The following is a 27254-nucleotide window of genomic DNA, read 5'->3' as shown; positions in this document are numbered from 1 at the left end:
TTTCTGCTGTTCTTAAAACAATAATTTTCAACTTTTCTTCAGTTCTGAAAGTTTCTTCTGGTTTAAGAGAATACATAAAGCATGTATGTATGTCCCTATACATACAGCATCAGATTCTGCTATCCTTTTCCGGGTTGTGTAGTAACTTGCTCTACTGGTTTCAGTGGAACTACTTGTGGAGAAAGGTATGTGCTCACTGTGAGGGTAGTAAAACGTAAGCCTGTATTGAGCAATACTGCCAGAACCGATAGAAACATTCAAAATGAAAGTTTTAAGAAAACCTACTGCACAAGAGTTGGAAATGGCAGTTACTCTGATCTGGAACTAAAGTATTTTGTTGTTGAACTGAACTTCAGTACACAAGCCAAGCAGTAAGGAGGGATAAGGGCTCACTGAATAAATACTGAGACACCCTTAGGTAGGAGAAAGACTATTGTGATACAGCATGGCCAGAGGGCAGCATGAGAGCATTAGCAGGGGGCCTTATTCCCTGCCAAGGGAGGAAGGTTTGCTTTAGATTAATTAGAGCACCTGACTCCAATTAGAGCACCTGACTTCAGTCATGTGATAAAACCCCTGCTTCAGTCAGACAGTGTGGGAGTGGAACGAGGAAGGTTTGGTTGGAGCAGAGTGCAGAAGTTGGAGAAGAGAAGAGTTTGATAAGAGAGAAATAGAAAGTTTGGAGGAGTGCTGCAGTGGATTGTGAAGTCCAGAAGAAACCCTAGGTAAGGGGCACCAGGCTTGTGTAGAAGGGAGGCAAGAAGCCCTTCACAAGCTGAAGGGTAGGAGAGGGAAGTAACCCAGGGGAAGGAACCGCTAGTTCAAGTGGTTCACCACAACCCTCAGGGCCCCTGGGTTGGGACCTGGAGTAGAGGGCGGGCCCAGGTCCCTCCCTCTCCACTCCCCTCCTCCAAGGACACTAGTGGAGTAATTAAGAACCAGTTCAGAGGCAAGCAATAGAGCCCTGAACCTACCCCAGAGAAGAAAAAGCGCGAGACCCAGCAGATCAGTACCGGCAATTTGCCACACTATCTACACATAAGAACTTTAGGAAATACACGGCCAGGAAGGCAGGGGGAAAGGGAGAATTTTTGGGAGAAGTGACATTTATTTAGGAAAATGCATTCAAGATAATTATGTATTCTGGAGCTCCCCATCTACTCCCACTCCAGGATATGAAAATGACTTTTCCCTGGGACCCAAAGATATGAGACTTTGCCACTTCCATGGTTATTCCTTAAGGGCCATGTGTGGTCAGATACAACACATGCTTTCAGGGAGAAGGCAGATTTCAGTTGTGCTTTAGACAGATAACATGGACTGCATAGTAGCCAAACTTGTTTCCTGGATTTACCAGTCCTTTCTAGGACCTGTGTAAGGATGCTGTTATTTCATCGTTTATCTTTGCTGTGTTCTCTCCAATGTAGTTTACTTTAGATCAAAAACCTATTAGATTTATATAATCAAAAATGAGAGACAAGTCAATGCACTTTTAGAGAATATTGTCCAAAATATTCAAAGAGAAAAACTAACCACGTTCTCTTGCTTGAGTCAGACAAAAGTGGCAAAAGTTAACTTGAGAAGGGGTGATGTGCTAGAACAAAGACTGGCTTATGCTTTTAAAAGCTGAAAACTTTGATTGCACCCAGTGGAAGAATGTGTCAAATGGCTGACACATTGAAGGAGTCACAGATAGAGCTGGGCGAATACACTGATTTTTTGGTTCAGTGACAGAACCAAAATATCTGTAAAACAATTAAGTTTTTTTCCCCCTCCTCAATAAGATGAAAAAATGTTGCTTTGAATTAACATTTCATTTTGAACAAGTCAATTTGAAACATGTCAAAATGGTTTAATTTGACACTTTCTAGACAAACCATTTAGACATTGTCAAAAATTTTATTTTCGGGGGGGGGGGAGGGGTGGCCAAAACAATTTGCTAAAGTTAACCCAAATTTGCAAATACTTTCACAGCCCCCAAAATGCGTTTTTGGCTTTTTTAGTATTAACCATTTTTTCCCCCAGTTCTATTCACAACACTTGGGGCCAGATTCTGAGCTGGTGTAAATTGGCTTAGTTCCACTGACTTCAGTGGGACTACACCAATTTCCATTAGCCAAGGATGTGGCCCTTGATGTCCAAGAGGTAAATGGTAATATTGTCAAAGAAACATCATAAAATGATATGCTAGTTATTAAAATAAAGATGGTAGTTTATTTATAAAATGATCTTCTCAACAGCAATACAACGAGACAGATTTGCAAGATTACTGTACCAAATAATTGACATACCACATTTGTGTAACTGGGTCATACTTACTTTACTCTGTATGACTCATGTTGTACAAAAAGAAAATGAATGTTAAAGGAATACACTAATTATTGCGGCTGTTTAACCCATCAAAAGTTTATCTAATGAAATACCAATACTTTCTATAGGCCTTTGAATCTCAGTGATCCATTTCATAACTTGACTGGGTCACAACAGCAAGCTGAACTGCAGTGGGAAGCCTGCTTGAACCATATTTCAACACAGTTGACAAATACTGTTCCATTCCGAACATAAGCCAGCACAGGCCCTGTCAATCATATAAATCCTGCTTTGAAGGCTTAAGTGGGGCCTAAAGCCTTATTACAGGTCCTCTGGCCAGGGGTGAATTTCACCTGCAGAGTGTACTGGTGTTGAATATATGTAATGATCTTCATCTGAAAGAGCAGAGAGACTAAAAACAGAAACAAAAAATTCCGATAAATAGACCTAATTTAACAGTGTATTATTCAAAATGTCCTTACGATTAAATCACTATTGGAAAATATAGTCATTCAAATAATTAAATATTGACTTCCCAAATAGAAGATAAGTAACTCCAGTTCAGAGGTCAGAAAAATACAAAAGCAGAATTGCATTTTGCTGAATTTAACTAGCATGCAGATGTCGACCTTTTCATCAGCTTAGTTTACAAAAACAATTCTGTACATTTCTGATCCATTGGCTACAGTTTAGTTTGATTCATCTGTCAAATATGTGGTGTGAAGAAAAGATAAGCGTATGGACAGTCTGGAGTTTAACAGTATTTCTAGTTTTCAGAATGTTTACTAGCAACATATAAAACACCAGAGTTTTACTTAAATATGAAATATCCTTTAAAAAATAATTTATAGTGTACACTGTCCTTGATTACTGTCCCTCTCAACATGTCTTTTGGATTCATCCAGTTGGGTAAAGGATTCATTCTTTAGTTTTGGTGACATCATATGCTTTCCACCATTGTGCAAATTGCAACACTTTCTTCCTCTGATCATCAAAGTTCTCTCTAATTCCTTTTTTCCAAAGCCTTGGTTCCAAGTCCAGCATGCCACCAATTATTTCCTTTGCAAGTATAAAAGAGAAAATAAAGAAAAAGGCTGAATGGTTGTATGACTTCACTTAAGGCTATTTTGCAATCAAAGTATGTATAATGTTTCCTCAAATGTCACTCACCCACCTTGTCTCTCTAATATCCTGAGATCAAGGGCCAGCCTTACGGGTGGGTGCAAGGAATGGCATGGGCCTGGGGTACGAGGCCATGGAAGGGAGCTCAGAGCAATGGGGGGATGGGCAGCAGAGCCAGGGGGCAATGGGTGGGGAGCCTGAAGGCAATGGCAGGGGGAGCCTGGATGAGGAATCCAGGGAGGAAGGAGAGACAGAGGCAATGTGGGGGGAAGCCCAGGGAGGCAGCGGGGGCCAGTGCGCCAAAATACAAGTTCGCCCAGGGCACCATTTTCCCTAAGGCTGGCCCTGCTGGGACCGACATGGCTACAACACTACATAGCCAAGGCTGAAAGAACAGAATACCTGAATGTAGCTAAATATAACATTTTAAGAAATTAAATTCTGAAAGCCTTAAACTCTCCAAAACTAGACTGCAAAATGGAAAAAATTCAGCTCATCGGGAGAGTGACTCAGCCAACAACTTCTAAGGTACAGCACTGAAATGCACTCTACAAGGATCATACCACTCTAGGGCTATGTGGGTGTATTAGTAAATTTGTGATATAAGTAGACAAAAGCCCAGAAATTCACAGGCTCCCCTGTTTGTAGCAATATTTGAAAAAAAGATTAAATTATTCCCAAAGTCCACTTATAGTCTGGTTTTTCATTACTGAGTCTTCCAAGAAATTTTTACTGTGGCTTAATAAAAAAACATAAGCTCTTATTGCAATTCGTACTTTATGCAATAAATTCTAAGCATATGCATGCAGAGATTTAACCACATAACTCCTAGTAATATTATCAGTTATGTGTGAGAGAAATAGCATATAGGGGAGTACAGATGTTATACAAATGTGAATTCTTTTTATTTTTTAAATGGATTTCATCTAGAAAGCTTCTTGAAGAAATTTTTTTCTATCAAGACAAAACTTTCAAAGACAAGCTGTTTGACTTATGGCCTAGCTTCCAAATATAAAGATTACTAAACTGTCTTGTTTGTGAGAAGAATGATGACATATGGTCATGGATTAATTTTGCTGATGGATGAATGCTGAGTGGCTTGTTGTTGCTAAGTCTTCTCAATTAGTTATTTTGATTGGATTTTGGATAGACTCTTCTGTAACACAATGCCATCTCAAGACCTTTGAGCTGGACAAAGCCATGTCAGCCTCCTCAAAAATGGTTTTGTGTTCTGTATTTTTGATATTTTGACAGTCTCTGTGGTATGCAAACACTGAATATTTTTTAATTGTTGGTTTAAGTTGGACTTTTCGCAAAAGTGAGACTAGCTGAGGAAGGCCTAACTCAAAGCTGATGGGACCAAGTTGCATGTCTCCAGGGTAGCCTCACACTTAATTTGCTCAAAGGGCTTGGAGGGAGGCTCTCTGCAAGGTACAGTGAGTGAAGCTGGGAGCTCCAGGACAGGTGGCTGGGAGTTGCTGGAGCCCCCTGCCCCAGCTTGGAGCTCTGGGGAGTTCCCCCTGCCACAGCTTGAACCTCCATGACATAACCATAGCCTTCATTATGAACAGTAGGTTAGCTCTGGTGATATTTACTCTCTTTTATTTTTGTTTAAAAGTTTTAATAAAATTTATTAAACTGATACTGAATCACACTTCTTTCAGTTAGCAATGTGGATTCAGAACCTTTGAGGATGAAGGTGGATATCAGACAGTCAGCCCAAAAGCCTGACAAGATCCCCCTCAATTAGCCTTTCGTTCTCACATATGTGACCTAAATCCCAATGCATTGCATAGAAAATCTGCTACCATCTAGTAAACTGTGATGAAGTATGTTAAAATCACTCAGTGCTGGTGATGTCTGATTTAGTTACTGATACAGAAAATTCAATACATGACTGGTGTTTTGGACTTATACATGTCAATACCTTTCCAAAATAATGAGGGAACTTGTGCTGATCTTCAATTACATGAGCAAAGCCTCCTTGAAGGCCGAAGTCCACAGAGAAGTAGGGCAAGCCTCTAGGAATCTAAATACATACAAAAAACATGCATTTTAGATAGCTGAATAGACTGTATTTACAAAAGAACTGCTGTTTTTAGTTAAGACGCCCAACAATTTATTACAAGTGCAAGTTGTCTTTAACGTTGGCAGTCAGTATTAACACAGAAGAAATTTAGGCCCTGATCCTGCAAAGACTTAGGCAGGTCAATGGGACTAACAATGTAAGTGAAGTTAAATATGCCTGTCTGTATTTGCAGGATTAGGGCCGTACAGGGTATATCTACGCAGCATTCTGTGGCGAGCCTCCAGCCCAGGTTGCCTGACTCGGGGCAGTGGGCTCCTGCTAGCACTCTAAAAATAGCTATTATAGACAGTGCTTTGAAGTTGCAGATTGGGCTATAGCTCAGGCTCTGACACTTTGGGAGGTGGGTTAGCTTCACAGCCCAAGTTCTGGTACAAGCCACAATTTCAAAGCACTGTCTATATCACTATTTTCAGAGTGCTAGCATAAGCCCCACTGGCCCAACTCTGACGAGCTGGGCTAGGAAGCTCCCTCCAAAATACTGTGTAGACATATCCATACTGTACTGCATCTTTCATACAAGCTGCATCACAAAAATATGTTTCTATACAGTTAAATAATCTAGCTGTAGAGTTAAAAAAATGAAGAAGAAAAGAACAGGATACAGAAACTGGAAGAAGAGACGTTTGAAAATAGATGGAGAGATTATGACATGGAGTGATTCAGGAAAATTGAATCCATATAGCAGGAACCGCAGAGAAGACGATTATAATATCAAATGTGGTGAGACTTGAAGGGATGGAGAGGAGACTGGTTTAGAGAGATCTACGTCTTAAGAGAGAACCATCATCAGCAGAGATGTCCTTATCTTCTGGACTATAGTTGCGTCAAGCATGGGGAAATTTAAGAAGCAGGACTGCGAGTTAAATTATTGCAAGGGATGAAGAGTATGACACAGTAAAGACAAATGCTCCAGATTTTAGTCACTTTATTGGTGGTCATTTTGATGGCCCGAAGAAAGGACTTTGTAGAAAAAACAAAGGCAGCGATACAGTGCTGTAACAGCCCCACGACATAAGTTATGGAAATGGTGGACTAACCTGTTGAAGGGGAGATTTTCATAGTTCACTGAGCCCACAATGAATTGGCCAGCCAGCCAAGAGATACCGCTAAAAGAATTTTCATTGCGAGAGGAGGGAGAGGTGCCCGTGAAAGATTCATTAGTTGCTATGGTGTTACAAGGGGAGTATTGCTGCTTCATGGCAGCACACTATGTTATCTCTACTCATTGCTGAGCATATTCCTGCATAGGTAGATGGTAGGAGTTATTGTGACTCAAACTCACAGATACTTCCTCTGTTCCAGGCCAAATGCCTTGTAACTATCATGGGTAGTGTTTTACAAATGGCTTTCAAATAAAATGATATAGAACACAGGGGAGGTTTTTGTTATTTTTTTAAAGGAAGAATTTCCATGGAAGGTGTAAGTTAATTTATTTTGTAACACATATCATCTGCAGGGAAGCATTTAAAGTCACATTTAAAACTATTAAGTAAAGAATGAGCTTGGAAAAGGGAAAAAGGGGGTTGCATCGTCTTACTTGAAAACAGTTCCAAAAAGTTAAACAAAGTTCTTCTTTTCTCCTGGTAGGCTTTATATAGCTTTGTGTAAGGACGTGATTTTGATAATAGCGAATCAGGTAATTTATGAGTGATAACACTGTGTGAGTTGTTTAATATGGCTTCAATATACACCTCTACCTTGATATAACACTGTCCTTGGGAGCCAAAAAATCTAACTGCGTTATAGGTGAAACTGTGTTATATTGAACTTGCTTTGAGTGCGCAGCCCCGCTTTACCGCGTTATATCCAAATTCATGTTATATCGGGTGGCGTTATATTGAGGTAGCGGTGTATATTGTGTCCTACTGTATACAAGTCTATACTACAGCATATAGCAAATATGATTGCTTACAATCTTTGTTAAATTTTCTTGAGCAGCCTGCACTATGTGGCTATTTCAATATTTGTGTTATTTTCCATTACTGCTAGAGATCCTTTTACAAGACAGTAAAATGAAAAGAAAAATTTTGATTAAGACACTTGTTAAAATACAGTAGCAAATTAAAAAGATGAATTATTCAATAGCTGACACATGGAATTATTATGTCTGCTTATCAACAAAATCTGGAATGCTTTAAAAACCAGTGACAACTTGACAAATCACATTTGCTCCTGTAAATTAAATTCTGACCTGCTGTTGTTACAAATAACCTCTAAGATTACTACATACTGAAAGAGATTAAAGGAAAAAATAGGCTTCTCCCTTTTTATAGCTTCTCTCATTTCACAGCACTCTGTGTGAATTGCACTGTTTTGCTTAGGTCATCAGCACATCTTGTCTCATGCACGTGACTAGCATAATGACTTCACTCTCATGTCCTGATCTGGGGGGAGCTCACTGGCACACACTTTCTCTAGCCCTGCAGAAGGGTGTTTACCAGCAGCAAATAAGGCTGAAAGTGAAACTGAATAGGCAGCACCCAGACAGATGTGTGCACACAGAGACAAAGGAGAGTGTGGAAGAGGGAGACTCCTCAGGATGGTTGGCACTCTTGTTTTCAGGCCTGCCTAAAAAACTTTCTAAACAAGATCAAGAGAGCAGAAAAACCCTGATTGTTTTAAACACATTTTAAAAAAATGTTTAAGACAAATCATTTAAAGGGAGTTATTAGAAACTTGAATACTTGAATACTGAACACAGTCCTGCACTGATGTCAACTTTAAAAAAAAATCAAGTTGACAGTTGATTCTTAAAGTACCAATAATTAATGTGGGCAAGGCTGGTCTTTTAGTCTATGTGTAGGAGCCTTCTGTAGATCCTGTTTAAGTCTATGAAGACAGTGAGGAGGAGAACTTCTACCTCTTGTCCTAATCCTGACAAGAGCCTTCCAAAAGGAGCAAGAGACAAGCGCGATAGAGTCTCCTTAATTCTCTTCCACATACTGGGTCAAATTCAGCTATGGGGTAAGCAGGCATAACTCCCACTGACTGCAGTGGACACTGCACCCGTCAACAGCAGACACTATATCAAGGATGAGCCCTAAATTGAAAACTGTAAACTCATTATGCTGTCTCTCATTACTGCTATGCAAATCAACAGTATGTATTTATATTTCCGTACTTAAATGGATCAGGAATGTACACAACTAAACCTGCAATGTGGGTATGCTCACAAACTCTTCCTGAATTATTTTTAACTTAAATTTAAATTTGCTTTATAAATTGTTCTGGCACTGCACTCCCATAACCAATTTAGTGCTGCAGTTATCAAAGAGGAATAATATAAGAGAAATGCCAGGAGGGGGAAAGGGAAAACAAATTATGTTATGTTAGAAGCACTTATCCTTGAAATTTAGGTTTGTACATAGAAAATGAAACAAAGCTTTGATATATTGGTTCTGATTGTTTTGAAACAGGTAATAATGCTTCCTAGTAACATTTCCTCATCTTCGTGGCTTAAATAAATGGAAACAATGCTAAATAACAAAAAATGATGCACCAAGTCCTCACTATTCCCTCACTGCACAGAACATGGAAGAAACAATGAAAAAATCCTGTGGAAACAGGATGATGACTGGAATGGAGTTTGTACAAGGAACAGTAACAGAACTACAGAGTAGCATCCGATCACCACAGAGCTACCTCCATGAAAACTATACAGGAGCTGAAGGTTCTGTATTGAAAAGTACTTTGTTCACATTTACAGAAGATCAGACTTTTACCTTCTGCTCTTCAACTAAAAATTCACCTCCCAGAATTGATATCCTCGTCCTTTTATAAGCCTTTGTCCTGCCACACACACAGCCCCACAATGGTCTGTTTTGTCTTTGACTTCAGACTGTAAACCCGTTGAGTAGGTAAGAACCTTTTTTATATTTGCTTGTTATTCACACTATAATAATAAGCGTTAATTTTAGTGCGCTATATATATATATATATATATATATATATAAATTATAAAACAAGGAACTTCTTGGGTCCTTGAACTTATTTTGTAGAGTGCATACATAAATTCAACAGTTCATCTTTTATTTCACCATACTCTTGGAACACGTAATCTTTACTTAAAAAGAAAATATATAACTTTTTTAATGAGCCTTCAATACTTCATTACAAGTTATCAATACATAAAAGATCAGGGTGTTTTCATGGCTAAAAACCAAAACAGTTGGTGGAGACAGCATAAACTACTATAATGACCTCTTGAGACCTGCCCTGTCAAGGAGATCAGCGTTTCTAGGAATAACACAGCTCTTCTGACACGCAGCTGTAGGCACGGTAACTTCACGTGATACCATAAGGCCTACTGTGATACATAACAGAACAAAAGTTGTTGACCAGAACAAAGCAGTATGCTCTGCACTACAATATCAAAAAAGAAAAGTAGGTCCTTGTACCTAGTGCTTTAGAACCTACCAGCTATGGCACTGATTTTGGGATGTTGGAGTAGAGACTTCTAAAAATCCTGGGTTTTGATAGCTGTCTAATGAAATGATCTAAACAACCTGTAAGTGGAGCTATACGGGGAGTTAGTACTGTAGGCTATGAGAAATTAGATGGAAACATTTATTTGGATTTACTTGAACTGGGAAAATTAAATGCAAAAAGTGGTTGGCTTTCATGAGTGTATGTTGGTTGTACTTTCTGGTGTCTAGGATAAGAAAACCAGAACATTAAAGGTGAAATTACATTAAGTTATGATTCATAGAGTGTCATTGGTATGCATGATGCTTTATTAAAAAAAAACAAAAAAAAAACAAAAAAAAAAAAAACCCCACTCAAACCACCAAGGTTCCTGACTCAAAGAGCTTTCAAGCTAAGGGCTAGATTGTGTCCCCAGGCTCAGCCCTGAGTCAGGGCCAAAAGATCTACTCTAGCACAACCAGAAATTATGGGTTTGGCACAGGAGTGCTGGAACTAGGGGCATTGGCAGCACCCTCTGGCTTGGTGTCCATCATATACAGGGTTTACAGTTTTCTGCAATGGCTTTCAGAACCTCCACTGTAAAAATTGTTCCCAATGCCACAGGTTTGGCATAGCAATTATTAGCTGAAATTATATGTCTTGTGTTATATAAACAATTGATTAAACAATCATTTGTAAGCACATGACATTCTCATAAGCAAACTAGGGAAATTTGGTCTAGATGAAATTAGCATAAAGTATCAGAGGGGTAGCTGTGTTAGTCTGGATTTGTAAAAAGCAACAGAGTCCTGTGGCACCTTTAAGACTAACAGCTTATGCTCCAATATATCTGTTAGTCTTAAAGGTGTCACGGGACTCTCTGTTGTTTAGTATAAAGTGTGTGCATAACTGGCTGAAAGACCATACTCAAAGAGTAGTTATCAATGGTTTGCTGTCAAATTGAAAGGGCTTCTCTAGTGAGGTCCCGCAGCAATCTGTCCTGGGTCTGGTACTATGCAATACTTTGATTACTTGGATCGTGGAGTAGAGAGTATGCTTATAAAATCTGTGAATGACACCAAGTTAGGAGGGTTTGAAACACTTTGGAGGATGGGACTAGAATTCAAAACAACCTTGCCAAAATGGAGACAAGGTCTAAATTGAACAAGATAAAAATGTAATAAAGACATGTTCAAAGTACTTCACTTAAGAAGGAAAAATTAAATGCAAAACTACAAATGGGGAATAACTGGCTAGGCAGTAGTACTGATGAAAAGGATCTGGGGAGGTGACAGTGGATCACAAATTGAATGAGTTGCAAAAAAGGCTAATATCATTCTGGAGTTAACTAGAATTTTGTATGTCAGGCACAGGAGGCAGTTGTCCTGCTTTACTCAGCATTAACGAAGCATCAGATGGAGTACTGTGTCCAATTCTGGTCATCACACTTTAGGAAAGATGTAGACAAATTGGAGAGAGACAAGAGGAGAGCAACAAAAATGATAAAAGGTTTAAAATTGACCTATGACGAACGGTTAAAAAAAACTACGCATGTTTAGTCTTGAGAAAAGAAGACTGAGAGGGAACCTAATAACTGTCGTCAGATATGTTAAGGGCTGTTATAAAGAGGATGGTGATCAGTTGTTCTCCATGTCTACTGAAGTCAGGACAAGAACTATAGGCTTAAACTGCAGCAAGGGAAATTTAGGTTAGATATTAGGAAAAACTATGTAACTCTAAGGGTAGTTTATCTCTGGAAATGCTTCTGGAGGTGGTCATGGAATCCCCACCACTGGAGGTTTTTAAGAACAAGATGGACAAACACCTGTCAGGGATGGTCTAGGTTTACTTGGTCCTGCCTCAGCACAGGGGACTGGACTTGATGACCTCTCAAGGACCCTTTCAGCCCTACATTTCTCTGATTCTATGTAGGAGGTCAGATTAGCTGACCATAATAGCCTTAAAGCCTATGAAGAGAGTTGGTGAGTAAGCTGTACTACCCAGAAGTAGTCTCTCTCAATGACAATTCCTCCTGTGATCCCTTCTGGCTCAGGGAAGAGGGTGGAGGAAGTAAAATAATGCAGTCCTTGGGAAAGGGGCTGTTCCCACATACCCAGCCATATCCTCTGTACAGCATGTAGGTGGGGGTAGTCAAGGCTCCATACACTCACTAGTCACAACACCCATACATTTGCTCCCCAGTGGGAACATCCACAGAGCAGCTTCTGTTCTCCACACAGGACCCACACTTAAGATACAACTAGACCTGATGTGATCATGCCAAGGGGACTGGGAGAAGACCTAATTTCTCTCTATATTTGCATTAAAATTAGTTAGCATCTGACCCTAGCTTAGAGAGATAACACAGGTAAAGGTGTGGGAACAGGCATGAAGTCAGAAAAAGGGCAGTGAGCAATGGGAAAGGTATACAACCGATGTGTGAACACTGTTGTACCAAAAAAGCAGACTCCATAAAGATTGTTTATATTTCTGTTTGCTTGTTTATATAGTATAGCACTGGGGCAGGAGCAAAGAGCCATAGAGACTAGTGGTAAAAAATATTAATCAAAGTAAAGGCGAGACAAAGTGAGTGAAGGAATAGCTTTTACTGGACCACCTTCTGCTGGTGAAAGAGAAAGCTTTTGAGCTACACAGAGTTCTTCTGGTCTGGGAAAGGTACTGAGAGTCTCACAGCTAAATACAAGATTGTTTAGTGAAAGTAGTTAACATACTCTAAGACTGTTGTATGCAGTACCATTGCAGCTGTGTTGGTCCCAGGATATTAGAGGGACAAGGTGGGTGAGGTAATATCTTTTACTGAATCAAGCTCTATTGGTAAGAGAGAGAGTTTATACAGAGATCTTCATCAAGTTTGTGAAACATACTCAGGTTTCCTTTGAGAATGATGACTGAGGGGTCAGATATCGACTGATCATTTTGTGAAAAACGTTTACCTACAGGTGATATGGTATTTTTGTCTTATCATTTTTCTATGTGAGTTCATTTGAGAAAATAGTGATTGCCTGGTTGCACCCACAAAGTTGTTAGTGGGGCATTCAACGCACTGGATGAGATATACACCTCTACCCCAATATAACGTGACCCGATATAACACAAATTTGGATATAACGTGGTAAAGCAGCGGGGAGCCCCAGACCCTTTAAAGTGCCACCCGAGCCCCGCTGCTTTACCGCGTTATATCCAAATTTGTGTGGTGCCCCGGGCCCTTTAAATCCCCACCCGAGCCTGGCTCCCGGAGCTCGCGGCAGCCGGAGCACCAGGCCCTTTAAATCATTGCTGGGAAAGCCAGTCCAGTCTGGCATGGTGTACCAGCTCTTGTACCGTTCCGGCTTACTTTCACCTCTGGATATAATCCGGTAAGATTTTCTGGCTACCAGGGACTGCGTTATATCGGGGTAGAGGTGTACCACATATTGTGATAGGCATGTGTAGAACCCATGGATTTTGAAAGCTGTGTTGGGTGTGGGGCTACTGATCATAATAGCAATGGAGATACTTCTGCAGATTTTGCATCTGTTGTTCTGGTAGGGTCTGGTGCTGCTTTGAGTTGGTGAGTCCTGGTCTGTGGGGAGCTTGCTTCTGATGAGCCTGGTGAGGCCTGGGGTTTGAAGGCCAGAAGAGGGGGCTTGGGAAAGATTTCTTTCAGGATGTGGTCCCCATCCAATATGGATTGTAAATGTTTAATGATAAGGGTGAACAATTTTTACAAAATGATCACCCCGTATCAGACTTCTCAGTCCTTCCTCAAAGGAAACCTGTATAACACCAAAAGACAAGCCTGGAAGCTTAAATTCATAACTTTGCTAGATAGTAAAAATCATGGTCTTAATAAAGACACTAATTTCTGGCTCATTACAATAATCTGTAAAAAGGGGGGCTTTTGTCCTACGTTGCATAGGTGTTAGTGGGCCCTTCACCTTGAATGGTCTCTTAGAATAACTACTACTTATGCTAAACAATCTGTTCTACCTTGTATTTAGCTGTGACACTCACAGTACCTTTCCCAGACCTGTTGAAGAGCTCTGTGTAAGCTCAAAAGTTTCTCTCTCTCACCAACAGAAGCTAGTCCAATAAAAGATATCGAATATCCTGAGACCAACACAGCTACACCACTGTAATCAGAATAAGTGGGTTTTGAGGAAGGGGTTGAAGAGGGATAGGTAGAGAAGAGGGTATAAAAAGGAAAGAGGATTAGTTTGTCTTAGGGCATGTTTAGTTTAAGAAAGGAAGTGGGATATGGACATGTGGAAGATTTTAAAAAGAATAGGAATCCAGTCTATAGGCAAAGATTCATTCATGGTTATGCAGCACTGATAAACCACCCAAACAAAGAACTGGTTTCAGAGTAGCAGCTGCATTAATCTGTATCCGCAAAAAGAACAAGAGTACTTGTGGCTCCTTAGTGACTAACAAATTTATTTGAGCATAAGCTTTCCAAACAAAGGAGTAAAACTATATAAGACACTGACAAAACGTGTTTCAAAGCACAGAGAATCGTTTTACAATATAGTGGAAATTATACAGCTCCATTATTATACTCAGTTATGAAGAGTAGCTAGGAAGAAAGAAGACAGGATTGTTAAACAATCTGAGACCCTTGGAAATATATTATGGTGACAATCAATAACGAGTTACATATGAACATCCAGTGCAATGTGGTAGCATAAGACCCACAAATAACCACCAATTCTGGGCTGCACAGGTAGAGATGTCACAAAACCGAGATAGTGCAGTGCTTAGACTAAAGCTGATTTTTGACATTACCATTCTTCATAATATACCATTAACTACTTCAAACGATAAATAACTATAATCTAGCACTATACAGACACATCAATCATAAGGATTTTAAGAACTTTAATCTAATGAGAAAAGAGCATGATCAGGATGACAAAAAAATCCTTAAAATTCATTCCTGACAAATTGAACATGTATATTATCTTATACAAGACATCAAGAAGAAGGAAAATGTAATGGGGAGAGAGAAGAAGCAAATCATCACAGCTAAAATCCCAGTTTATTAAAAACAATTTTCTAGAAACTAGGCTCTAAAGGACTTGATAAACTTAAGGGGTGTTTTGCCATTGACTTCAATAGGGCCAGGATTTCACCCTAGGTATACAGTGTACTGCCCTCTAAAGACATGTTACGCATGGTCTATAGTTGATAAAGTATTTTTAAATCAGGCTGAGCAAAATAAATATGCTGTTAGACATATCTGCTGAATAAACACAGATGGGATAAAGTAAAGAATAATCTACCACTGCAAGATCTGTTTTAGATTGTAAGCTTTGTCAGTTATGCTGTCTAAAACACCATGCACACCTATGACTCTATCTAACTAATGGATACATGGTGGGTCACTTAGATATAATAAAAGGGAAGAGAATCAAGATAAGGAGCTTGAATGGCAGTCAGAAAGATGGAAACAATCAACCACTGCAAAAAAAATCTACAATCTGTGGCAACCTTCCTGCAATATGATGCGTCAAGCAGGGCTGGCGCCAGGCACCAGCAAAGGAAGCAGCTGCTTGGGGCGGCACATCTGGGTCTTTGGCGGCGGGTCTCTCAGTCCTTCTCGAAGCGAAGGACCAGCTGTCAAATTGCCGCCGAAGAATGAAGCGGCGCAGCTGAGCTGCCACCAAAGTGCTGCAGATTGGGGCTTTATTTCCCTCTCCCCCCCAGCTTCACCGCTTGGGGCAGCAAAAAAGCTGAAGCTGACCCTGGCCTCAAGAAACAAAGATCTTCAATAAGATCACTGAGCAGACCCTGTGTTGTGACACGTTCTAATTATGGAGTTGGTAATGCTAAAAGATGGGTTACGAAATAAAAAGCCAAATCAATGGATATGATGAAATAAAATACCATGGCTTAATGAAACCATACAAAGTCCATGGTATCAGCACAAAACAGAAAAAAATAACAACAGGACAATAAAGAATATGAATGGCTTTTAACAAGAGAAGAAACAACTGCTTTAAAGAAAATAGTAGTGGAGAGATAGGTGTTTTGTCACAAATAGACAAGGTAACTAATGAAGCAGACAGAATACTTTATGAAACTAAGAATGGGTACAGAAAGCTCTGGAAAGATATAAGATCTAAGGAGACTCACGCACTGCAGTGAACTGACAGAAATGAAAATGTTAAAATTACTCAACTGTGTAACATTTCACGCTTAGATATACTTTCCTCATTTAAAGGGACATCTTCAAGGCTGTTAATCTAAAAACTGATCTGCCTCAAAAGTGGTCTAATGTTGAAGGTCTCATCTTCTGATTCCATCTTTTTCCAACCCGCAAAAACTGATTGCTGCTGCGGAAACTATATATATCTTAAGAAGACATGCAATGTACCATTAAATAGTAACACACAATAAATCCTATGTGTTTTTAACATCATATGTGTGTGCGCATGTGTGCCAAAATTGCACGGTGCAGCCCAGGTTCAATTCATGGATTTCTAAAAGGTAACTTCAACAGGAGACCACTGTCAAGGTAGGCCAGTCTTTAATCTAAAAAACCTGGCATTGTTCCTTTAATAACTACCACATCTGACAAAGTGGGTATTCACCCACGAAAGCTCACACTCCAAAACGTCTGTTAGTCTATAAGGTGCCACAGGACTCTTTGCTGCTTTTACCCGATATGAAGATGTGTTTCAGTACAATGCTGTACAGATACATACAATATGTTTCTCTCCTTTTAAAAATAGGGTTGATATTTATATCTGAAATCTCCACAATATGTACTTTAACAGGATAGTAGTCCATACTGGGGGCACACAAAAATTACACCACACTTTTTCTAGCCCAGTAACCAACCTCCGTTAGGTTCTCCCTTCAATTTTTTAAATTGTTTACAAGGATATGGTGCCAGAAATTGCTTGCAGCCAGCAATTTGATCTCAGCCAGTACTTTGAATCCAATCCAATGCCTACTGGAATCAATGGTAATCTTTTCATTGACTTAAATGGAGGTTGGATCAGGCTCCTAATACCCACCATGTTTTCATCATCTGCATTTATTCCATGGGATTTGGTCCTCTCACCTGATTGGTCTCTCTCTCTCTGAGATACACAATGATTTAGAGGTTGACTGATCATACAAACATTTCATGTTAAATGAGCTTAAGTACTTACAGACTTCCTGACATCTTTTGAAGAAAGATCAATCAACTTCTTGTTCATGGACCACTCTTCATCAGATTCCAGTATAGCTTTCTGTAAAAGCATTGTATCTAAATGTGAAAACAGCCCCTCACACAGCAAAGTAACTTTTTAATGTAATAAAGTACATTTTGAGGTATACTATGCAATTTGAATACGAATAATTTCTCTGCTAAGGAAGTAGCTTTATTTTTGGCAACATTTCTGTAATTTTCAGAATGTAAATGTTTTATAGAAATAGTGGGTAATGTTCACATTTTCATTTAATTCTGTTTTTTTTTTTTTACTTCTTTAGTTTTAGAACCACAATCAAACTTTTTCCTAACAAATGATCTTTAACAAGAACTTTCAATTTAATAGAGAATAAAAAAGTAACGGGTCACACATTCCTATCACCACGCTCCCTGAAAGCCACTTATGAGTTCATTAAATTTTACTGTTCTTTTCTGCAGTAGAATCCAACTTAGAAGGCTACTAGCATTCAAAGACTTATAATGCTACTCATCTGCCCTTGTAGTATGGAAATGGAATCTACTGCACCTACATTTTAAATGTCAGTTGCCAGGTATTTTAACAGTGGAAACACTTGAAAGATAATGAAACTTATGTTCAAAAGCTCTGTATTAATCTTGTGCATTACTTTCCTTTTAGTGTTTAAAGGGAAAGAAAGGTTTAATAGCATCTAGTTTAATATTTAATGAAACCAAATAGGTGAAAAATCTCACATGTGGTGAAATCAAGTTACTGTGTCTGTATTAGTCAGACTGACTGTTACACATGGTTGGAAACAAACCAAAATGTGATTTCATTCCAAGGGAACTAAAAAAAAATTCAAGAAGCAAGTCACTATCCATGTTTGCAGGCACAGAGGGCCTCATATGCTGTTTATTGCTATGGGAAGTAGACTCTTGATGAGCCCATGGGGACCACCTCCTCTGGTATGGAGGAAGAAGAGAGCACAGCCAGGCACTGGAGCTGCTACTATGCACATTCACTGCCTATTGCTTCCCACAGAGCTGGGACACAGACAGTGTGGAGGCTAAGGCAGCCCCTGAGTTGCAGCTGCGGACGTGGAGCAGCTTTGCTGGCACTCTGCAGTGTGAAATGGAGAACTAGTGTTCCTTCCACACCTGCCCAGATGACCTCTCTAGTGCTGAGTCCACTTCCTCAGTCTGAGAATAGGGTTTGGCCCTAATAGAATACATAGATACATCTAAATGGTATAAATTCCCAAATGTTAAAATGTTTGAAAATTATTTCCTCTTTTACTTACCTGCTAAGACCCAAGTTCTGGGTTTTGAGTTTCTCCTGCATGAATTAATGATATTGCAAAACCTTATAGCCCTGCAAGGAATTCAGCTTCTTGTGGAATCTAACAGAATGTCAGATATTAGAACCCTGCACAGAGAAGAACAGCTCTTCCATAGGCTCACCTGTGTGAAGAGAAGTTCAAACCCTGCTATAGTTGGGTTAATAGGACCCAGCTATTCTAACACCAAGGGTTATACCTTGATAGGCAAAAAAACGATGTGTTTTTCAACAGCTGTACTCAAGAAATCAGAAATAAAAGTAATACGGGAAAGCCATTGAACTGACTGAAGGTTAACCACTTTTTAAATACCTTAAAATAGATGGGAGCCATATCCCCCAGTTCTTTTGGGATAGGAATGCATTCATATACCATATGATATCGTTTCTTTATACTCATGTTTGTCTCTAGGAAGACACAATCCAATTCTTTAGCTTCAAACATCTTTACCAAGGCCTTTCTGAACATCTGTAAGAGAAAAAGATTATAAATGGAAATGTTTAAAGCTCCCCAAACTCTGGAACTAAAAGCTCGAGTCTTTCACAAAGAACAACACTGATGCATGGTACGGAGAAACTAACCCCGGAATGAACAGCCAGAATGACTCAAAGGACTGAGACTACTACATAATCAAGTATGCAGAGCACTAGACTGGCACTCAGGAGACCTCAGTTCTCTTTCCAGATTGGCCATTGGCCCGTGGGGTAACCATGGACAAGTCATTTCATCTCTCTATGCATCAGCAAATAGGGATAATGATATTTGTCTCCTTTGAAAAGCGCTTTGGGATCTATAGATAAAAATCACTCCATAAGAGCTGGGGAGCACTATTTAATACTCTTAGCCAGCAACATCAGGGACAGAAATCCATTTGCCTCGTAAACTAGTACTAAATTGGGAGGGGGGTATGGACATTATCTTTCATTATGTGCTATGGGCTTGCCACTGGCATGTCCCCTGCACTGGGGCTTGAAAGGGGCCTGTGTAGGGCTGTTTAAGGTGGCCCAATGCCTGTCCAGGGAAGTTATTCCCCGGGCTGCTGCAGTGCTTTTGCAGCTCCTGTATATCATCAAAACTGCATACAGCAGCCAGAGCGTGGGTGATAAACTCACTTCTTTTTTAAGACAGTTCAATAGTGAGTGAAACTTTTTCTCCTCAGTCCAGTGACAAAGCATTTTACTGTTCAGATCTAGTCACATAAGATACTCTTAACTGATCCAGATATTTTTTAATGCTTGCTCTGGAATGGACAAATACTTTCCTTCATTGGTCTTATCCACAAAGAGTTTTTGTGCATGTGGAGGGGAGCGAAATAGAGTCTCTAGTTTACGTCTTTCTCCATATTACATTTACTACCAAGACCTGGGACAAAAGAGTTCCTTAGAGTGTGAAACTGCAGAATGGCCTAATTCCTTTTTTTTTTTTAATTAAATCAAAAGCAGAAAAATGAAAAGTAAAAATGAAACAGAAGTAGCTTAGAGTTTTCCATCAAAAATCTGACGCTTCATCCTTTCAAAATACATAACTAGCGCACTACAAATCACAGTAAGTTTCTGCCCAAATCTGTCAAACTACAGGGTTACATTTAGAAAGGAGCAGAATAAACTGTAAGCATGAGAAGGAGCCTTTCATACAATTTTCAAACTCAGCCTTTTCATCATTAACTAGCCCTAGAATGTCAGGCTGAGTATCACCAGTAGGTGATTGGGTTCTTCCTCTCAGTTATTTTTTTCCTCTAGTTGATGACATACGACTGTAAAATTATTTGGAAGATATTTGAATAAAGGCCATGTGAAACTTCCCCCTCCCTTTGCTTCCCAACTCATCCTTATTTCTCTATAAAGGCACAACTTCCTTGTAGCTGCTGTGACAAGGCTACTGAGGCAGCCCAGGTGTTGCGAAATAAGAATACTGCGTGAGGGTGCCCAAGTGGCAATGGCATTTAAAATAAATATCAATATCTTCCATTCCCTGGCCAATAGCTCCAAGAATTACACAGTAATCACTGCTTTTCATTACGTCATGCTACATTTCTGAGTAAAATTTAATTTAACAGTCGATGCCTCAGAAAACGCCACCTTCAGTGCCACCACATTGCTCCCTCTGCACTTGCATTAATGCCACATTCCTCCACAGGAATTTAAGGGAGCATTAAACCAAAAACCAGGTGTGATACTACTGTCTTACCACTACCATCCAACAATACTAAACACTAAAACTAATACTAAACCTTCTAAAAGCTCAAAGATCTTCAGATACAGTTTATATTGAGTAACAGCCAGTCTACCATTTCTTAGTATACTCTTAGTATATTTAGTACACTCTGTTTATTCAAATTCTGAAAGGCCTAAAAAACACCATGTAACTCAAGACAGTGAAAAACAGTTCACAACAGCATACAACAGAGCACAGCATGTGCTCAGATGCAGAGCACTGTAATAAATTACCATAGTATAAGCAAAGGTTTACACACTTTTATATTATTTAAATGATTTTTACACACACATTGCTTTGGCAGCTGGACACGTGACAAATTAAATAGAAGGCTATCATAAGAAAAACTACCCAGCAACGATAATTAGCCAAAAGATGCGACTTGCAGAGCAGTATGAACATCAATAAATTATTTATAAATATTTAAAATATAATCCAAGTGTCTGGCCAGTTAATTTTATTTTTACGTTTTCCCCCAAACAATAGCAGTGTAAAATATTGCCTTTGGGTCAGAACTTACTCTTACTGTAGCCAATGGGAATCTTTGCACTGAATTTAATTGGAGTTGGATGGAGCTCCAAAGTCCCTCTGGGTTTGATTCTTATATTATCCCAAACATTTTAACCCTCTCTATCATTGTATATTGCACAATTTACAATGAGAGGTGACCACACTGGTTCGGATAAAGAAAAAATTTTTGTTCCATCTTTCAAACTGGACACCGCCCCCCACCCTTTTTAAATATATTTTAAAAGTTGAGCCTTTTCTCCACATTTATGCACAATTCTACACCCTGTAACTCTCGATGAGATCAGAGGTGTCTGTCTAAACAGCAAGAAAGGTCATTCTCGTGGTATTTTTGTCCCATCCATTAAAAGAAGTACAAGAAAGCCTTCCCTCTCAATATTTCCTGACAACATTTCCAAATGGGACTGGCTAGTTTCGCTGAGATCTGATGGTTTAAGAACCCAAACCTTTAGGATTCTGACCTAGAACAATCCTTTTGAAGTTCACCCATCATTAAATTATAGTCACAGAGGCAGTATTTTCTGCTCTCAAAACCAGGCAGTATAATGGGATGGGATGTTAGATGGAGTGGGATCTGAGTTACTGCAGAGAATTCTTTCCTGGGTGCTGGCTGGTGAGTCTTGCCCACATGCTCAGGGTTTAACTGATTGCCATATTTGGAGTCGGGAAGGAATTTTCCTCCAGGGCAGATTGGCAAAGGCCCTGGGGGGTTTTCACCTTCCTCTGCAGCATGGGGCACAGGTCACTTGCTGGAGGATTCTCTGCACCTTGAGGTCTTTAAACCATGATTTGAGGACTTCAATAACTCAGACATAGGTTAGAGGTTTATTACAGGAGTGGGTGGGTGAGATTCTGTGGCCTGCGTTGTGCAGGAGGTCAGACTAGATGATCATAATGGTCCCTTCTGACCTTAAAGTCTATGAGGGTTACACTACATATTCTATCAGACTGCACATTTTAATGTTAGGACACTGACCTATCAGATGCAGAATTCAGCAAGCAGATTTAAAACCTGCTTATCATATTTATTTCCAGGGGAGTTTTGCAGAGTAAGGACAGCCAGGTTTGGCTCGAGGTTTAAATTTGGTAGCAAGGAAGTTCCTTTTAAACTCTCACTAACGTTCTCTGGTCCCTGTCATAATAGATAGCTAAGGGTTAATGTTTCTTACACTGGAAAGGGTTAACAAAGGAAGCATAACAAACCTGACCAGAGGACAATCAGGAAACTGGATTTTTCAAAGTCAGGGGGGGATTTTTTGGGGTCTGAGTCTTTTGTCTGTCTCTTCAGCTATGAGAAGGTTCTTCTATCTTCTACTCTTCTGTTTCCAACTTGTAAGTACAGGTAGAAAAGCAATATAGGTTTATGTGTTTTGGGTGTATTTACATGTGTGTAACTTGCTGGAATGTTTCAAATTGGATTCTTTTGAATCAGACTGTTTATTCATATTTTCTTATAAGCAATAGGCCCTGTATCGTCACTTGATGCAGAGTTTTATTCTTATGTCTTTCTTTTTTTAATATAAAGTTTTCTTTTTAAGACTTGAGTTTTCCTCTGCGGAGGTAAGCTCTGCAGCACCAGGGAATTGGTGGGAGGGGCAAAAAGAGATAGAATCATTTCTGTTTCCTTGTATTTGGGGTTTGTCTCTTTGTGGAATGAGGAGACATGCTTCTTGGTATTGTGATGTAAAGAGATTGCATCAATACTATCAGGTAGCCAGAGAGGAAAGTCTGGGTGGGAGAGGAGGGGAAGGGAAGTGGGTTACTCCTTGCCGGTAAGATCAGAGCTTCTGGGTCTTGGGGTCCCTCCAGGGAAAGTTTGGGGGATCAGAGCGAGGCAGGCGCTGTAATTCCTGTCTGGTGGCAGCGAGATAAGATCCAAGCTGGTAATTAAGCTTGGAGGTTCATGCTAGGCACCCACATTTTGGACGCTAAGGTCTAGATTTGGGGAGTTAAGCTTATGATAGCCCCAGATGGGAAAATACTGCTATGCAGTCCCAGAATTACTGAGTCTGTATGTAGTGATTAAGATGACTCTGCTCCCATTCAGTCCCAGGCCAGCGAGCATCTGGAGAGTTCCTCCACTGGGTTACAAATTGATATGCAAAAATTAATGGTTACTTACCTTTTGTAACTGTTGTTCTTCAAGATGTGTTGTTCACATCCATTTTATATTAGGTGCGTGCCCGTCGCGTGCATGAGCGTTGGAAACTTTTCCCCTTAGTGGCTCCAGGCGGGACCTCCACCAGAGTGGCGCTGCTGCGCTGTGCATATATACCCCCTCTGGCCTGACCCCCTCCAGTTCCTTCTTGCCAGCGACTCCAACAGAGGGGTAGGAGGGTGGGTGGTGGAATGGATGTGGACAACACATCTCGAAGAACAACAGTTACAAAAGGTAAGTAACCATTCTTTCTTCTTCGAGTGCTTATTCACGTCCATTCCACATTAGGTGAATCAAAAGCTTACCTCTGGAGAAGAGAAGGAATCATGAAACAATAGACCAGAGGACCGCCCTGCCAACTGCCACGTCCTCCCATGCCTGCTGGTTAAGTGCGTAGTGGGTCGTAAAGGTGTGCACCGATGATCAGGTGGCCGCTCTGCAGATCTCCTGGACTGGGACCTGTGCCAGGAAGGCCGTGGAAGCTGCTTGTGCTCTGGTCGAGTGGGCCGTGGCTGCTGGAGCTGGGACACCAGTGAGGTCATAACACACCCGAATGCAGTCCGTAATCCATGACGAGATTCGCTGTGTTGACACTGGACTGCCCCTCATCCTCTCAGCCACGGCCACGAATAGCTGTGTAGACTTACGAAAGGGTTTGGTGTGCTTCGAGGAGAACGCCAACACTCAGCGAGACATCTAGGGTGCAGGCTGCAGTGACTTCGGTCTGTATGGGGTTTTGGAAAAAACACCGGCAGGCAAACGTTCCTACCCAGATGAAATTGTGAGACCACCATTGGGAGGAACTTAGGGTGTGGGAGGAGCTGCACCTTACCTCTGTGAAACACAGTATATGGTGGCTCTGAGATGAGAGCCCTCAACTCCGATAACCTTCTGGCCGAGGTGATCACCACCAGGAATGCCACCTTCAAGGAAAGGTGGAGGAGGGAGCAGGTAGCAAGGAGCTCAAACGGGGGCCCTATATGCTTAGAAAGGACTAAGTTGAGATTCCATGGAGGAACCGGGGGGGAGGGTGAGTCAGGGAACACCCTTTCCAGACCTTTGAGGAATCGTCCCACCATTGGGTGTGAGAAAACCAAGTTACCTAAAAACCCTAAGTGAAAGGCGGAAATAGCTGCCAGTGCACCTTAATCGAGGATGGGGCCAGTCCTTACTGCTTAAGGTGCAGAAGGTACTCCAGAATGGTCGGAACCAGGGCCTGGAGTGGTTGCACCTGTTGTGACCCGCACCAGCACGAGAACCTCTTCCATTTGGCCAAGTAAGTCGCCCTAATAGAGGGTTTCCTACTGCCAAGTAGAACCTGCTGCACAGGAAGTGCTCTCCAAAGCATTTAATCATGCAGTTTCCATGCTGTCAGATGCAGCGATTGCAAATCGGGGTGGAGAAGCCGCCCTCCGTCCTGCGTAATGAGGTCCTGGTGTAGGGGCAGGGATATCAGGGCCTCCACAGACAGCTCCAGGAGTGTGGTGAGCCAATGCTCCCGGGGCGATGAGAATGATTGACGCCCTGTCCCTGCGCATCTCGAGCAGTATCTTGTGTACCAGCGGGATGGGGGAAAAGCGTATTTCAGTTCCCCTCCTCACCAGATTGCAAATGCGCCAGCTACTGAGCCCGGGCTGAGATCCTGGAATGAGCAGAAATGTGGGCAATAGGTGTTGTCCTTGGTAGCGAACAGGTCCACCTAGGGAAACCCCCACCTCCGGAAGAGCGAAAACACAATGTCCATTTTGAGCATCCATTCGTGCATGCAGTAGGACCTGCTGAGGTGGTCCGCTAGCTCGTTCTGCTCCCCCGGGAGATACACTGCCTTGAGGTGAATGGCATGGGCTATGCAGAAGTTCCAGAGAAGGAGAGCTTCATGGCAAATTGGGGAGGAGTGGGCTCCACCCTGCTTGTTTATATAAAACGAGGCGGTCGTGTTGTTTGTCAGAACTGTCATGACGTGACCACTCAGAGTGGCGTGAAAGGTCTGGCATGCTAAACGAACTGCCCTGAACCCCTTCACATTGATATGGAGTGATTGCTTCCTCCCCGACCACAAGCCCTGAGATCTGAGATTCCCCAGGTGAGCTCCCCATCCGAGGTCTGATGTGTTTGTTACCAGCGTCAAGTCTGGCTGTTGTGCGGCAAAGGAGATGTCCTCACAAACTTCAGTCTGCGACTGCCACCACCTCAATGAGTCCAGCACGTCCCCCGCGGCTGTTACTATCAAGTCCAGGGGGTCCCTGCCAGGGCAGTATACATGGGCGAGCCAAGCCTTCAGAGTTCTGAGTCTCAGTCTGGCTTGCTTGACCACATGCATGCAAGCTGCCATGGGGCCTAGCAGTCGCAGGCAACATCTGGCCATCGTAGTGGGGAACTGACACAATGAGTTCACTGCTTGCTGGATGGTCCGGAATTATGATTCTGGAAGGCTCGCTCTCGCTTGAACTGCGTCTAGGACTGCCCCTATGAACTATGCTCTCTGTGCTGGGATGAGAGTGGACTTGGGAACGTTGACCAGGAGCCCCAGCCTGCGAAATAGACTCAGTGCCGTCTGTACATGAGTCCGAACCTCTTCTTTGGACCGACCCATCAGGATCCAGTCGTCGAGGTACGGGTAAACTCGAATCCTCTGTCTCCGCAAGCATGCTGCCACCACCGCCATGCATTTTGTGAATACTCGTGGGGCCGCAGCAAGGCCAAATGGTAGAACCGCGGACTGATAGTGTTCCTGGTTCACGGTGCATCACAGAAATCAGTGATGCACTGGGTGGATGGCGATATGAAAGTACGCATCTTTCATGTAGAGGGCAGTGTACCAGTCTCCCGGATCCAGGGAGGGGATGATGGTACCCAGAGAGACCATGTGGAACCGGGTCTTGACCAGGAACTTGTTGAGCCTGCGCAGGTCAAGGATGGGACGAAGACCCCTCTTGGCCTTGGGGATGAGGAAGTAGTGGGAGTAGAACCCTTTTCCCCTTAGGTCTAAGGGCACTATCTATACTGCCCCTGCCTCTAGGAAAGAGTGAACCTCCTTTTCTAGGAGATGCTCGTGAGAAGGGTCCCTGAAGAAGGAGGGGGAAGGAGAGTGTGAGGTAGGCAGGGAGGAAAACTGTAGCATGTACCCACTTCACACCGTGTGTAACACCCAACAGTCCGACGTAATGCTGGACCACGCACGGGAGAAGCGGGACAGGCAGCTGAGGAAGTACAGGGATGGATCCAGTAGATGATCGAGCACGCCTTCAAAAACCTGGCTTAGAGCCCAGCTGAGGCTTATGTTGGCCTTGGTTCTTGCCAGGCCTACTGGAATTGTTGTTATTAGAGTGCTGCCTCCTATTGTCTCCGTCCCGCCTGCAGTAAGGCTCCTGCCGAGGACGACGCTGGTACTGACGCTGAGGAGGGGGTTGCAGCTTAAAGGGCTTCCTCTGCGTTGCCGTAGTATGCATACCCAGTGACTTGAGTGTGGCTCTAGAGTCTTGAAGGCTATGTAGCTTCGAAACAGTTTGGTCCAAGAAAAGTCTGGACCCTTTGAATGGGAGGTCCTGGATCGAATTCTGGATCTCAGGCGGTAAACCTGACTCCTGAAGCCATGCTGAGCACCGCATGACCAAGCCTGAAGCTATTGGCCTGGCCGCCGCGTCCACCGAGTCCAGGGATGCTTGGAGGCACATTTTCGCTAGGGCCTTGCCGTCCTTCACTAGGGCCATGAACTCCTGTTGGGAGCTGTGGTAATCTAGCCTCCCAGTCCCAGACCTGAACTTTAGCGCCCACAGCCTGGTCCTGTCCCAACCCTGGACTTTTGCGTCCAAAAGTCTGGGGGCTTACCTGAAACTCCCCCAAGCTCACTACCAGCTTGGGTATTTGGGCTGCCACCAGGTCAGGTAGGTAATTTACTTTAGGGGGCCTGACCTCCCCCTTTCCTCTCTCTGG

At 41.8% G+C, this 27254-nt stretch overlaps 1 protein-coding gene across 2 annotated transcripts in view; it reads right to left on the bottom strand.

Annotated features, from left to right (window-relative positions):
• Positions 1-2905: 2905 nt before the first annotated feature.
• Positions 2906-27254, bottom strand: part of CWF19L2 (CWF19 like cell cycle control factor 2) — a 166281-nt gene continuing 141932 nt past the window's right edge. The window contains exons 15-18 of one of the 2 annotated variants that reach the window (XM_032790714.2): positions 18734-18889; positions 17086-17166; positions 5360-5461; positions 2906-3369 (exon numbers count right to left, since the gene is read on the bottom strand). In XM_032790714.2, coding sequence (XP_032646605.1) covers positions 3229-3369; positions 5360-5461; positions 17086-17166; positions 18734-18889 — 480 coding nt within the window. In that variant the 3' untranslated portion in view covers positions 2906-3228. Of the gene's footprint in view, positions 3370-5359; positions 5462-14397; positions 14502-17085; positions 17167-18733; positions 18890-27254 lie in introns of those variants that run through there. The other variant, XM_032790718.2, reaches the window with a different exon arrangement.

The sequence above is a fragment of the Chelonoidis abingdonii genome, chromosome 1 (assembly GCF_003597395.2).
Source record: "Chelonoidis abingdonii isolate Lonesome George chromosome 1, CheloAbing_2.0, whole genome shotgun sequence".
NCBI classification, from domain to species: Eukaryota; Metazoa; Chordata; order Testudines; family Testudinidae; genus Chelonoidis; species Chelonoidis abingdonii.
This window is presented reverse-complemented; position numbering and strand designations above follow the sequence as displayed.